Source organism: Heterodontus francisci, chromosome 24, assembly GCF_036365525.1.
Source record: "Heterodontus francisci isolate sHetFra1 chromosome 24, sHetFra1.hap1, whole genome shotgun sequence".
Taxonomy (NCBI): Eukaryota; Metazoa; Chordata; class Chondrichthyes; order Heterodontiformes; family Heterodontidae; genus Heterodontus; species Heterodontus francisci.
The window spans coordinates 71060792-71073574 of NC_090394.1; the positions used below are offsets into that span (position 1 = coordinate 71060792).

Here is a 12783-nt window from a genome sequence, read left to right on the forward strand (position 1 = left end):
TGTGTCAGTGTGCCATTTTCCCACACTCTCTTGGCTAGTCTGGATATCGTAGTGGAAGGCTTTCCCATGCGCTTGTTTAATTCTGCATCGAGAGACAGGTTACTGGTGATAGTTGAGCCTAGGTAGGTGAACTCTTGAACCACTTCCAGAGCGTGGTTGCCGATATTGATAGATGGGGCATTTCTGACATCCTGTCCCATGATGTTCGTTTTCTTGAGGCAGATGGTTAGGCCAAATTCATTGCAGGCAGTCACAAACCTGTCGATGAGTCTCTGCAGATACTCTTCAGTGTGAGATGTTAATGCAGCATCGTCAGCAAAGAGAAGCACCTCCAGGCACTTACTGATTATCTCTCGAGACAAGGAGGCCAAAGAAGAAGATATTGTGATATCTTCTTCTTTGGCCTCCTTGTCTCGAGAGACAATGGGTAAGCGCCTGGAGGTGGTCAGTGGTTTGTGCAGCAGCACCTGGAGTGGCTATAAAGGCCAATTCTAGAGTGACAGACTCTTCCACGGGTGGTGCAGATAAAATTGGTTGTCGGGGCTGTTACACAGTTGGCTCTCTCCTTGCGCTTCTGTCTTTTTTCCTGCCAACTGCTAAGTCTCTTTGACTCGCCATGCTTTAGCCCCGCCTTTATGGCTGTCCGCCAGCTCTGGTGATCGCTGGCAACTGACTCCCAAGTGTTGCACGTCAAATTCTTTCATAAATATATCAAAGTTCATAAATCGTCTCATGTTGCATCCTGTATACAACTACAAGAACCCCCTCTCTGTGTCTCTTTAAGTGGAGAGATACATATTGAAGAGAGTTTCCAAGATCCTTATAATATCTGGGATATTTATGACTTAGCCATAATTATTTTAAAAAAGGTTATGCGATAGATGGTAATATTCTCTGCTGGTGTTCTTTCTTGAGGGAAAACTAGTTCAATTCTTTGCACCCAAATAAGCATCTATAATAATTTGTCTGGTTTGAACTTAATTAAAGGAGATTCACAGGGATGTACTCCTGATTTGGTTTAATCCCTATCAGGGGTTAAAGTCATAACTCACTTCACTAGGATCTGTTCAGCAATCAATGGTTTAGTGTGCTGCGACATGTTGCAAATCCCTTTTTGTACATTGTGCGTTACCAGTTCAGTCCAAGCTTTGTTCATGCTCCAGCCTTTGCTTGGCGTGTATAATCTGGAACTCCAGATCTTCGTTCTTGTCATTGCATTGGGCTCTCAGAGTAATTTGTCCTCAACCTTACTTTCGAGGCTTCATTTTTGGATTGTCATGTTGAGCTACTTCACACAGGTCTGTGAAGGTCATGATATTGCATGGTAGAGGTCACATGAATGCAGCAAGTTAGGAGATCCATTAGTACAATATTGCATTTCTATCCCAAACAGAAGGGGTGTGGTGATGTGGCATTAAATTGAGACTCCATTTACCTTCTGTTACGAAATGCCTGCAGTGTTTCTCTACATTTTAATGACCACACTTCAGAAATATTGGCCTCATTCACATTATGATGCCCTGACGATGTCAAAGGTGCATTTTTAATAAATGAAAGTTCTTTAATTCCCATGCATTCTGTGTTTTGTTAGCTAGTCTCACCTTTGGCAAGGTAAGTAGAGTCTGGTAGTCTTAGAAAAAAGACATATTAGCCCAGATTCCCACTCCTCATTGCTACTCACTCCCGTGGTTGAAAATTCTGTCTGCAGATATTGGATCGGACTCTGTTTTGACAGGAGTCCATGCCTTTGCCCCTCGCCCCATCACAACCCCCAAAAAGAGACAATAGAAATGGAATTCCCTTAATGCTGCATTTCCTTCATTTCATTCTTCCCAGTGAGGGGGAGAAAATGCCACCAATATATAGCCCAAAAATTCATAAGTTGTATTACCTATAGAAAAAGGTATGAAGGCATTCCTCTTCACAAACTTCCCCTCAGCATCCAGAAAGTGAGACGGGTTGAACTCATTTGATTTTTCCCATTGAGTTTTATCAAACAGCACCGAGGATAACAATGGAATCACTGGGGTTCCCTAAAAAAATATAAAATATAATTTCCCTCTGATGTTACTTTTGAATTGTGATATTCAAAAAGCATTACTGAATATATTTACATTGTTGCTGATTAATAATCTGAGTAGTAGTTTAAATATAACATTTCCATTCTAATTCTGGCTTCTTCAGCATCTCGAATTTGAATCACTCCATCATTAGCAACCTTGTCTTCAGCTGCCTGGGCCCTAACCTTTGGAATTCTCTTCCTAAACCTTTCCGTCTCTCTATCTCTCTCTCCTCCGTTAAGATGTTCCTTAAAATCTACCTTTTTGACCAAGCTTTGGTCACCTGTCCTAATATCTCCTTCTGTGGCTCGGTATCAAACTTCCTTTGATAACACTCCTGTGAAGCTCCTTGGGACTTCTTAGTACATTCTGTTTGCGAGATGAATGCAAGTTGTTTTTGTTGAGCAGTATCCTCTCTATTTTTCCCTCTTCCCTGTTTTCGCTCTTCCTTTATACCTAAAAATTATTTAGAATGATGCAGCGCAGAGGGAGGTCTTTCAGCCCATCGTCTCTGTGCTGGCTCTTTGAAAGAGCTGTCCAATTAGTCCCACTCCACTGCTCTTTTTCCATTACCTACATAATAAAAACATACAACTTGAATAGAAAAATGCCCCAAGGCTTTTAGTCAAAGCCATATTATTTGGATGATGTATAAAATGGTCCACATAAGTTAATAGGAGCTGGTCATCAGACGCTAATGGACCACAATGCAATGAGATGCAACCTTGAGAGCTCTTTCCCTTCCCAACTCCATGGAATGTCAGAATATCAGCTCCAATTGTGGCCATACATCCCCTAGGGTACCTTTGGAATGAAGTATCCTTTGAAGTTTAAGTCCACTGTTGTTTCATGTGTGATGTTCAGCGGCACAATGTCACCAAACCTTTGGATTTCGTGGATCACTGCGTCGGTGTACGGCAAACTTTTCCGATCTTCAGCTCTGGGAGATCGCTCTGATCCAATAACACTGATAATTTCCTCATGAACTTTTTCTGCAAGCCAAGGACATTTTTAAATTGTTTGGAAGTACGATTGTGTCTTTATTTGGGCAATCTCAAACTCTCACTCGCAGTAATGAAACAAGAGAGTTGTCATCGAGAGATACAACACCAAAACAGGCCCTTCGGCCCAACGAGTCTGCGCCGACCATCAACCACCCATTTATACTAATCCTACATTAATCCCATTTTGCCCTCTCACATCCCCCCTTCCCTCAATTCTCCTACCTACTCTAATGGCAAATAGTTTTTTAAACAATGGCCAATTTATCTATCTACCCACAAGTCTTTGGCATGTGGGAGGAAACCGGAGCACCCGGAGAAAACCTGGGAAGAATTTACAAATTCCACACAGACAGCACCCAGCACTGAACCCAGGTCGCTGGAGCTGTGAGGCTGCAGTGCTAGTCACTGCACCACTGTGCCGCACAGTCGTTGGGTAGAACTTGAGTATTGCTGAAGACAGAGACATTTTGTCGAAGCTTTTCATCTTGCATGCACCAGGAAAACTCGCAATGTAAGGCAAAGTGAGAAACTTATACTGTATTAGAAGAGAATACCATATCTCTCATACAGTATAAATTTGTTGATTTCCCTTATTCTTGTAAATTGTCCTGATGAGTGCAAGATGAAAAGCTTCGACAAAATGTCTTTGTTTTCAGCAATACACAATATGAGTTGTGCAAAATGATACAAGATCAGCTAAAAGCGGAATCAGTCAGATTGCTTCTTACTCTGAATCTCCGGATATTTCATCATCAGAAGCATGGCCCAACGAAGAGTGGTTGAAGTCGTCTCCATCCCAGCAATAAACAGGTTGGTCGTCGTGAACATTAAGTTGTTATCATGGAAGTATGAATCGGGATTGTCCGATTCCTACAAAAATTAACAACACAAAAACTCAGGTTGTTGATTGGAACCAGTAGTGTCTGATCAGTGACACAGGATTAACCTGAAACATTGATACATCGATTATTGGGAATGCAACACTGAAAGGGGATCAGGAATGAGAGGCTGCAGTGAGTTTACTCCAGTGCCAGTACTGCATGAGTGCTGCACTGCCAGAAGTGCTGCCTGTCAGATGAGATATTAAACCAATTTCCCATCTGGCCTCTCAGGTGGATGTAAAAGATCCCACGTCACTATTATGAAGAGTAGGGAATTCTTCCCAATGCTCGGCCAATATTTATCCCTCAATCAACATCACTAAAAGAAAGAAAAAAGGAAATATCTTGCATTTCCATTGAGCCTTTCATGATCTTAGGACGTCCCAAAGTGATTTTTGAAGTGTAGTCACTGTTATAATGAACAAGTACTGGCCACACGGAGGAGGATGGCTTAACGGGCGCATTCTACTTATATTGCCAGACGCCGCATGGGGTGATTGTGCTGAATGCACAAAGACACCTTGCCAGCAACGTCAGGCATTACTCCCTATATAGAATCTACAGTACATCTTAAAAGGGAAGTGTAGTTTCTACCTGCTGTTGTCTGAACATAAATACATCAATAAAACTCCTCAGGTCATTCTCATCCAGTTTACGGCGATTTTCCTTGAAGTAGTTATTGAGGTAGGCACGATTCAGTTTTGCATTGGAGATCATTTTCTTGTGTGATCCAGGAAGGAATCCCAGGAACGGAAATGCATTGTACAACTGCAGAATAAACATAAAGTAATGCTATTTATATTAATATCAAAACAAACCAATTACCTGCTCATATCTAAGTATTTCGCTATGAGAAAAATGCAATAAATTAATCTTTGAAATATTACAAAGCTTTTGTGCATATGGTGCATTTTTAAATGTTGTGGCTAATTCTTACAGATTCTAGGTTTTTTACTGTCATTGTTGTCATCCACTGACTGAAAGGGCGGAAGATGCAGATTCAATAGTAACTCTTAAAAGGGAATTGGATATGTGCTTGAAAAGGTCAATTTGCAGGGCTGTGGGGCAAGGGCAGGGGAGTGGGACTAATTTGGATTGCTCTTTCAAAGAGCCAGCAGAGGTTTGATGGACCAAATGGCCTCATTCTGTGACGTACAATTCTGTGATATCTTTCTTGAAATGTAAACCATGTGATTCAATGTGATCTTGGTCAATCACCTGGTACAAATCCAGTGTGGCATCAAAATGTCCAAACTGTGCGTCCCCTGGTGATCATCCTATTGAAGGGCTCTACCCCAAAATGTTAACATGTCGTTCTTTTATGAAAGTGTTGCTGTTTTTCCAAACAATGTACATTTCTGAAAAATCATTTTGTGTTATGGCCACAATGAAGACAAACTGCAGATCCCATAGAACCATAGAAAAGTTACGGCACAGAGGGAGGCCACTCAGCCCATCATGTCTGTGCCGGCTGAAAAAACTAGCTGCTCAATCTAACCCCATTTTCCAGCACTTGGTCCATCGCCTTACCTGGTACAGCACTTCAGGTACATGTCCTCATAGCTGCAACTTTCAAGCCCTGGCAACATTCTTGTAAATCTCCTCTGTACTCTCTGCAGAGCAATTATGTCCTTCCCGTAATGCAGTAACCAGAACTGTACGCAATACTCCAGCTGTAGCCTAACCAGCAGTTTATATAGTTCCAGCATTGCATCCCTGTTTTGTATTCTATACCTCAGCCAATAAAGGAAGGCATTCCATATGCCTTCTTCGCCAATCTATCTACCTGTCCTGCCACCTTCAGGGACCTGTGGACATGCACTCCAAGGTCTCTCACTTCTTCTACCCCTCTCAATATCCTCCTGTTTATCCTCCCCAAATGCATTACCTCACACTTTTCTGGATTGAATTCCATTTGCCACTTTTCCACCCACTCAACCAAACCATTGATATCATTCCGGAGTCTACAGCTATCTTCTTCACTATCAACTACACGATCAATTTTTGTGTCATCAGAAAATTTCCCAATCATGCCTCCCCCATTTAAGTCCAGATCATTAATATATACCACAAACAACAAGGGACCCAACACCGAGCCCTGTGTAATGCCACTGGAAACCACTTTCCATTCACAAAAACTTCCATCGACTACTACCCTTTGTTTCCTCTCACTGAGCCAATTTTGGATCCAACCCGCCACATTCCCCTGTATCCCATGGGTTTTCCCTTTTGAATGCTTCAATTGAACCTGCCTGCACCATGTTCTCAGGCAGTGCATTCCACACCTTAACCACTCGCTGCGTGAAAAAGCTTTTTTCTCATGTCGCTTTTGCTTCTCTTACCAAATATTTTAAATCTGTGCCCCTCTTGTTCTCGATCCTCTCACAAGTGGGAACAGTTTCTCTCTATCTAGACCCCTCATGATTTTGAAAACCTCTATTAAATCACCTCTCAGCCTTCTCTTCTCCAATCTATCATCATAACTGAAATTCCTCATCCCTGGAACCATTGCTGTGAATCTTTATTGTACTCTCTCCAATACCCTCACGTCTTTCCTAAAGTGCGGCGCCCAGAACTGGACGCAATACTCCAGCTGAGGCCGAACTAGTGTTTTATACAAGTTCAACATAAATTCCTTGCTCTTGTACTCTATGTTCCTATTAATAAAGCCCAGGACACTGTGTGCTTTATTAACCACTGTCTCAACTTGTCCTGCCACCTTCAATAACTTATGCACATATGCACCTATGTCCCTCTGCTCCTGCACCCCCTTTAGAATTGTACCCTTTATTTTATATTGTCTCTCCATGTTCTTCCTACCAAAATGAATCACTTCGCATTTCTCTGCATTGAACTTCATCTGCCGCCTGTCTGCCCATTCCACCAATTTGTCGATGTCCTTTTGAAGCTCTACACTATCCTCCTCACAGTTCACATTGCTTCCAAGTTTTGTATCATCAGCAACTTTGAAATTGTGCCCTGTACACCAAGGTCTTGGTCATTAATATAGATCAGGCAATGCAAGGGTTCCAACACTGTGCTCTGTGCTCACTTCTTTGACCAGGACTCTTCCATCTGACCAGCAGACCCATTCACCCACCTCCAGCATTCTCCCTCCACCTGGACCCCTCCCTCTGGCCTCTTATCCGTTCTTGATCATTTGATTGAAAATTGTCAGCGAGACATTGACTGTCTCAATTTCTCTGCTCCCCGCACTCACTCTAACCTGTCTCTCTCTGAACTTGCTGCACTCTGTTCTCTCAGGTCTAACTCTGACATTGTGATCAAACCTACAGACAAGGGTGGTGCTATTGTTGTCTGGTGCACCGACCTCCACCTTGCAAAGGCTGAGCGCCAACTCTCAGATACTTCTTTCTACCTCCCCTGGACCATGACCCCACCACCGAAGATCAAGCTACTGTCCACAGGACTGTCACTGACCTCATCTCTTCTGGTGATCTTTCCTCCACAGCTTTGAACCTCATAGTCCTGCAACTCCTGCATAGTCCTGCAACATGGTGTGTCCATGACTTCCCACATGCTACAGGCTGTACATTCCACTCAGCAGAACTGCCCTGCCCTCCCTTAACTTTACAGACTATTTATTGTAAGTAGAATAACTTACCAGGTACTCACCAAACGGCTCCTTCCACTGCACTGAAGCAAGAACCAAATACTGGAGGGTTAAATAAGTAGAAAAAAAAGTAGAAAAATGGAGCACCTCCTCCCCCCTTCACCGAACTCGCCAATCACCAAACTCGAATCTCCACACTCAGCTTGCAATCTGCACACCGTCTTGCGACAGCCATCTAAGTGTACCCAGACGCCAGACCAAAGGCCTTCTGGAACATTCAATATCTTATCCTTTTTCTCAAGAATTAACGATATCTTGGCCAAAGTATTTTTTTAAAAGTTGGGCTGGAATTTTATGTTGGGTGGGAGGTCCTGCCAACTGGCCAAAAAGTTGGCAACGAGCCCGCCTCCACCGGGTCTGGGGAGTTTTTGCTCCCCAGACCCTTAATGGGTCTTGAATGGGACTTCTACCTCCTTGAGGCAGGAAGTCCCGCCTAATGGAGTTGCTGGCCAATCAGCGGGCAGGCAACTCTTAGTCCCAGCAGCCTCACTGGGAGCACTGGCCAAACTGGGACTACACCCAGCCATCGGAGACAAGAGGAGGGATGGCCCCGGAATTCAGATAAGTTTTTGGGGCTTGCCGGGGACAATCAGCTGGGCCTCGGTGAGGCAATGGGGTGGGAGGGGGGAAGGTCGATTGGGGGATGAGGGTGGGGGAGTGATGTGCATTGGAGTTGGTTGGAACTTTGAGGGCGGCCTGATCAGGAGTGTCCCTCCAGCCCACAAGAAAGCTCCCTGGTTTTGCCAGGCAGGTTTCTTGGGGCTTTTGCCGCCTAGATGCCGAGGGTAAAACACCTACAGTGGCTGGAGGAGGCCCTGATGTGCTAGTTTATTAACCACTTAAGGGCCTTGATTGGCCTTGGGCAGGCGGGCTATTTCTTGCCACTGTCGCCCTGCATAAAATTGCAGCAGGGGTGGGAGGGGGCTGGGAATGACCCCCTGCCTCCCAACAAATTTTGCATTCCCCCGCCCACACCCCCTACCCCCCCTCATCCAGCCCGCTCGTTGGGGGCCGTAAAATTCCAGTCTTGATTACTGCAGAGCCAGTTTTTCTCGTTTTTCTTTAATTTTTTTCTTTAACCGGTGTTTGTGTGTGTGCATGAGCGTGTGGGTGTGTGTGCAGGTGTGTTAGGTTATTTTAGAAGGGTAGATATTTATACTTTCATATTTCGAACTGTGTGTTAATAAGGTTTGCATCTTCATTGAATAAGTCTTGTTTTATAATAAATCAATAATTTTGTTGTATATTAAAGAAATCTGGTTGGCGGATTTTTATTCTGAATCTAACAAAGTATATAATTGGCCGTATCTGTAAGTGGGTAAAACATTTCAATATATGTTGTGACCCGCAGAGCGGTGGAATGATGGACAGTCGGTGCATTCCTCCAACCTCGGTTGTAACTAAGTGGAGAATGATTTCTGAGTATCATTGGTCAGAAATTATACCAAGACTAGACAGGCTCTGCCGTGAGAAGCAGGCACACCCATCTCACTGATAGCTGTAAGTAAATACTGTTGACTTAAAAGCATTATTAAAGCCCCCGGTACATGCAGCACATTCATATTATGGGTATTACATAGCCTGTTAATTCCAATGGGGAACCCGGGATTACCAATCCATTTGAGAAAAGGTCCTTTAACCAAGAAACTTTCAGAACCACTGCCTTAACCCTTAATAGCCTTGCCTAAAAAAAGACCTATCAATCTCAGTTTTGAAATTTTCAACTGACTTCCAGCCTCAACAGTTTTTGGGGAGAGAGTTTGAGATTTCCACTGTCCTTTGTGTGAAGAAGTGCAGAGGAGAGACATTGGAGGAGGATGGTGTGATCAACTCTTTCAAAGGCTGCAGAGAAGCCCAGGAGGATGAGGAGGAATAATGCACTAAAGTCACAGGCCTGGGGAACACCTTGAATGACATTACTCAGTGCTATGAGAGGAGAAATAAACTAGCTGAAGGATTCAAAAGGAAGTTGCGGGAAAGTCTCTTTCCGCAGGCTGGGAAGTCAATGATGAGGGATCATCAATTTTAAACAGTCACTCGGAGAATGAGGGGAGAGTTTATGTCTTTACACAGAGGTTAGTTGAAGCATGAAATTCTTTGCGATGGGGAGTGGCTGAGATCAGTAGATCTTTTAGGGGAAAAGTAGTGAAACATTTGAACCAGTAGATAACGAAGGGATATGAGGAGAGGGAAGGGCAGTGGGAAATGTTTTGGACTGTTCTAGCACAGAACCAGCTCAAGCACAATTGACAGAATAACCTCCTTCTGGGGAACTATTATGGTACACTTCTGCAGCACATGGTTTTAAGGGTGTTTTTGTCTGGAATATACCGAGCTTTTGTCCTTCCACATTTAGTTAGATAATTAAACAGGGTGTAATTCACAATCATGATTAATGTTCTTCCCCAGGTTAACCAGTCATTTAAAAAATCAACTTTACTAATTTTTTGCACCACAGGCCTTGGAGACTCCATTCACAGACCCCTACCAGCTACTGCTAGTTACAAATGTTCTTTTCTGGAATGTATTTGTGTTACTAATGAAAGAAGAGGTTTACCTGGGTCATAGGGGAACCAGCAAGTTGAACGTTTTCATTCACTCTCTTTACTAAGTTGACAAACCATTCATTCTCGTAATCAAATCTATCACCAAAAACTATAGAGCAAATTATATTGGCCACAGCAGAGTTCAGTTTGATGGTTGGATTAAATGGTTGGCCTGCAAAAAAAAATCACACACAGTTAAGTCTGAGACTTTATTGGAAATCAAAATTATATTGCTCATCAGATGAGTAAGAGACCGAGCTTGTCCCCTAGGCTGTTAAAGGAAGGCAGAGAGGAGATAGCAGAGACTCTGACTACCATTTTTCAGTCCTCCTTAGATATACAAATTGTGCTGGGGAATTGCAGAACAGTCAATGTTCATGAATTGTGAGATAGATAAACTAGAAACTAGAAACCATTTGGTCACATCAGTTGTGGACAAACTCATTCAATCCGCAGCAAACGAAGATGCAGGGCTACGTACACAGAGCAGTAAGTGGGATTAGTTTCAGATTGTTCTGGTAAAGAGCTAGCACAGACACAATGGACTCAATGGCCTCTTTCCATGATACAGATTTGCAGAATTCTTTAATTCACGTCTACATTTATAAACAAGAAGCACTGAGACGGAAGAAACATTGATAATTCTGTTAGTTTACTTTACACAAACTCACCTTTATATGAGTCAAATACTTTTATCAGAAAATCAGTTTCTTCAATTATTTTGTCTTCAATGGTTTTTTTGCCCATTCCAAAATTGCGTAGAGTGGTTAAGGTGAACCTTCGCATTTGCTTCCATGATTCCCCATGACCAAAAATAATGCCTACAATTAAATCCATCAGAAAGAAACAATCACTGTGATTCTTGTGAGACTCGGCATTAAGTGGCAACATCCCTCCCAGAATCCATGCAATAGCTGGTGTGGGAAATGCAAAACAGTGGACCAAGAAAAACTTGCATTTCAATAGCACCTTTCACAACCTCATGATGTCACAAATGCTTTAGTCAATGAGGTTTTCTTCAGGTGTAGTCACTGTTGTAAAGTAGGAAACATGGCAGCCTATTTTCCAACAGTGAACTCACCGAGACAGCAATGTAATAGTGCACAGGTCAGGTTTTTTGAAATAGTGCCATGAGACCTTTCACTTTCACCTGAGAGCACAGATGGGGCCTCAGTTTAACATCTCATGTGCACTGCACAGGGAGCATGAACCTAGTCATAGTCATAGAGACATACAGCACTGAAACAGGCCCTTTGGCCCACTGAGTCTGTACTGACCATCAACCACCCATTTATGCTGATCCTGCATTAATTCCATATTCCCTCCCACATCCCCACCTTCCCTGAATTCTCCTGCCACCTACTTACACTAGGGGCAATTTACAATAGCCAATTTACCTATCAATCTGCAAGTCTTTGGCTGTGGGAGGAAACAAGAGCAGCTGGCGGAAACCCACGCGGTCACAGGGAGAACTTGCAAACGCCGCACAGGCAGTACCCAGAACTGAACCTGGCTCGCTGGAACTGTGAGGCTGCGGAGCTAACCACTGCACCACCCTGGGTTATTCTGGTTAAGTGGGACTTGAACCCACCACCTTATCACTCAAAAACAAGAGTGCTACTCATTGAGCAACAGCTAACACCCTTTTAGGGGGCAATGTAGAGGAGTCTTTACACCACATCAAGCCATGCGACACCCATGTGGAATTGCTTGACGTGATGGTCAAAGTAGGAACGTGTTCCATTTCCAAACACCATTATGAGCACAAAACATTTGAAAAGGTTTGTGGAAATCATAAAAACTACAAATATAAAATAAGATATTTGAATTTAACAGATAGAATGAATAACAGATAGGTGAATAGATAAGCAAAATACTGCGGATGCTGGAAATCTGAAATAAAAACAGAAAATGCTGGAAATGCAGCATCTATGTAGAGGGAAGTAAAGTTAACAGTTCAGGTCACTAACCCATCATCAGAACTGGGAAAATTTAAAATGTAATTGGTTTTCAGTAGGTCAAATGGGGGAGGGTGAAAAAGTAACAAAAAGAGAAGGTTTGTGATAGGGCAGAAGAGGGGAAACATTAAAAGACAAGGTTTCTGTTAATCAAAGTATTAAGGGATTTGGGGCAAAGGTGGAGATCTGGAGTTTGAATGTTAGAACTGGTTTGAGGGCAGATGGCCTACCCCTGTTCTTATGTCCCGAATCCTAACAGCATCTCCTTCAATTTCTTTATGTATTAATAAAGACATTAAGATATTAACATCACTGTTAAAAATGTGGAAAATAGGATGCCATGTGAATCTGTTAAACATTCCTACACAAACATCACCAATTGTAGTTTATAGGCTATCGTTTTCAGATATTGTGTGATTAAATACAACCATGTTTTGTAGAAGTTACAGAGAATGAGTTACCGATCTTATTCAAAGGGTTATTTTCATCCTCCAAAGTCCTTTCATTGCAGCAGCTTTTTCGGGAGCAGAGAGTGATCGAGTGAGCAGCTGGGAAGGTCAGTTTGAAAGTAAATTTAATTTCCTTTTGTTTTTCGGCGGAGGCCAGGGGGCTGCTGGGTAAGTAAAACACTATATATTTGGGCGGTTTAAAATAACTTTCCTTTCATTGCAGCAGCTTTTTCGGGAGCAGAGAGTGATCG

General features: G+C 42.8%; 1 protein-coding gene across 1 annotated transcript in view; it reads right to left on the bottom strand.

Annotated features, from left to right (window-relative positions):
- The window catches only part of LOC137383623 (uncharacterized), a 78828-nt gene that overhangs the window by 47778 nt on the left and 18267 nt on the right, over positions 1-12783 (bottom strand). Inside the window, 6 exon segments of the mRNA XM_068056777.1 lie at positions 1892-2033; positions 2865-3052; positions 3793-3934; positions 4540-4713; positions 10137-10297; positions 10797-10946. Coding sequence (XP_067912878.1) covers positions 1892-2033; positions 2865-3052; positions 3793-3934; positions 4540-4713; positions 10137-10297; positions 10797-10946 — 957 coding nt within the window.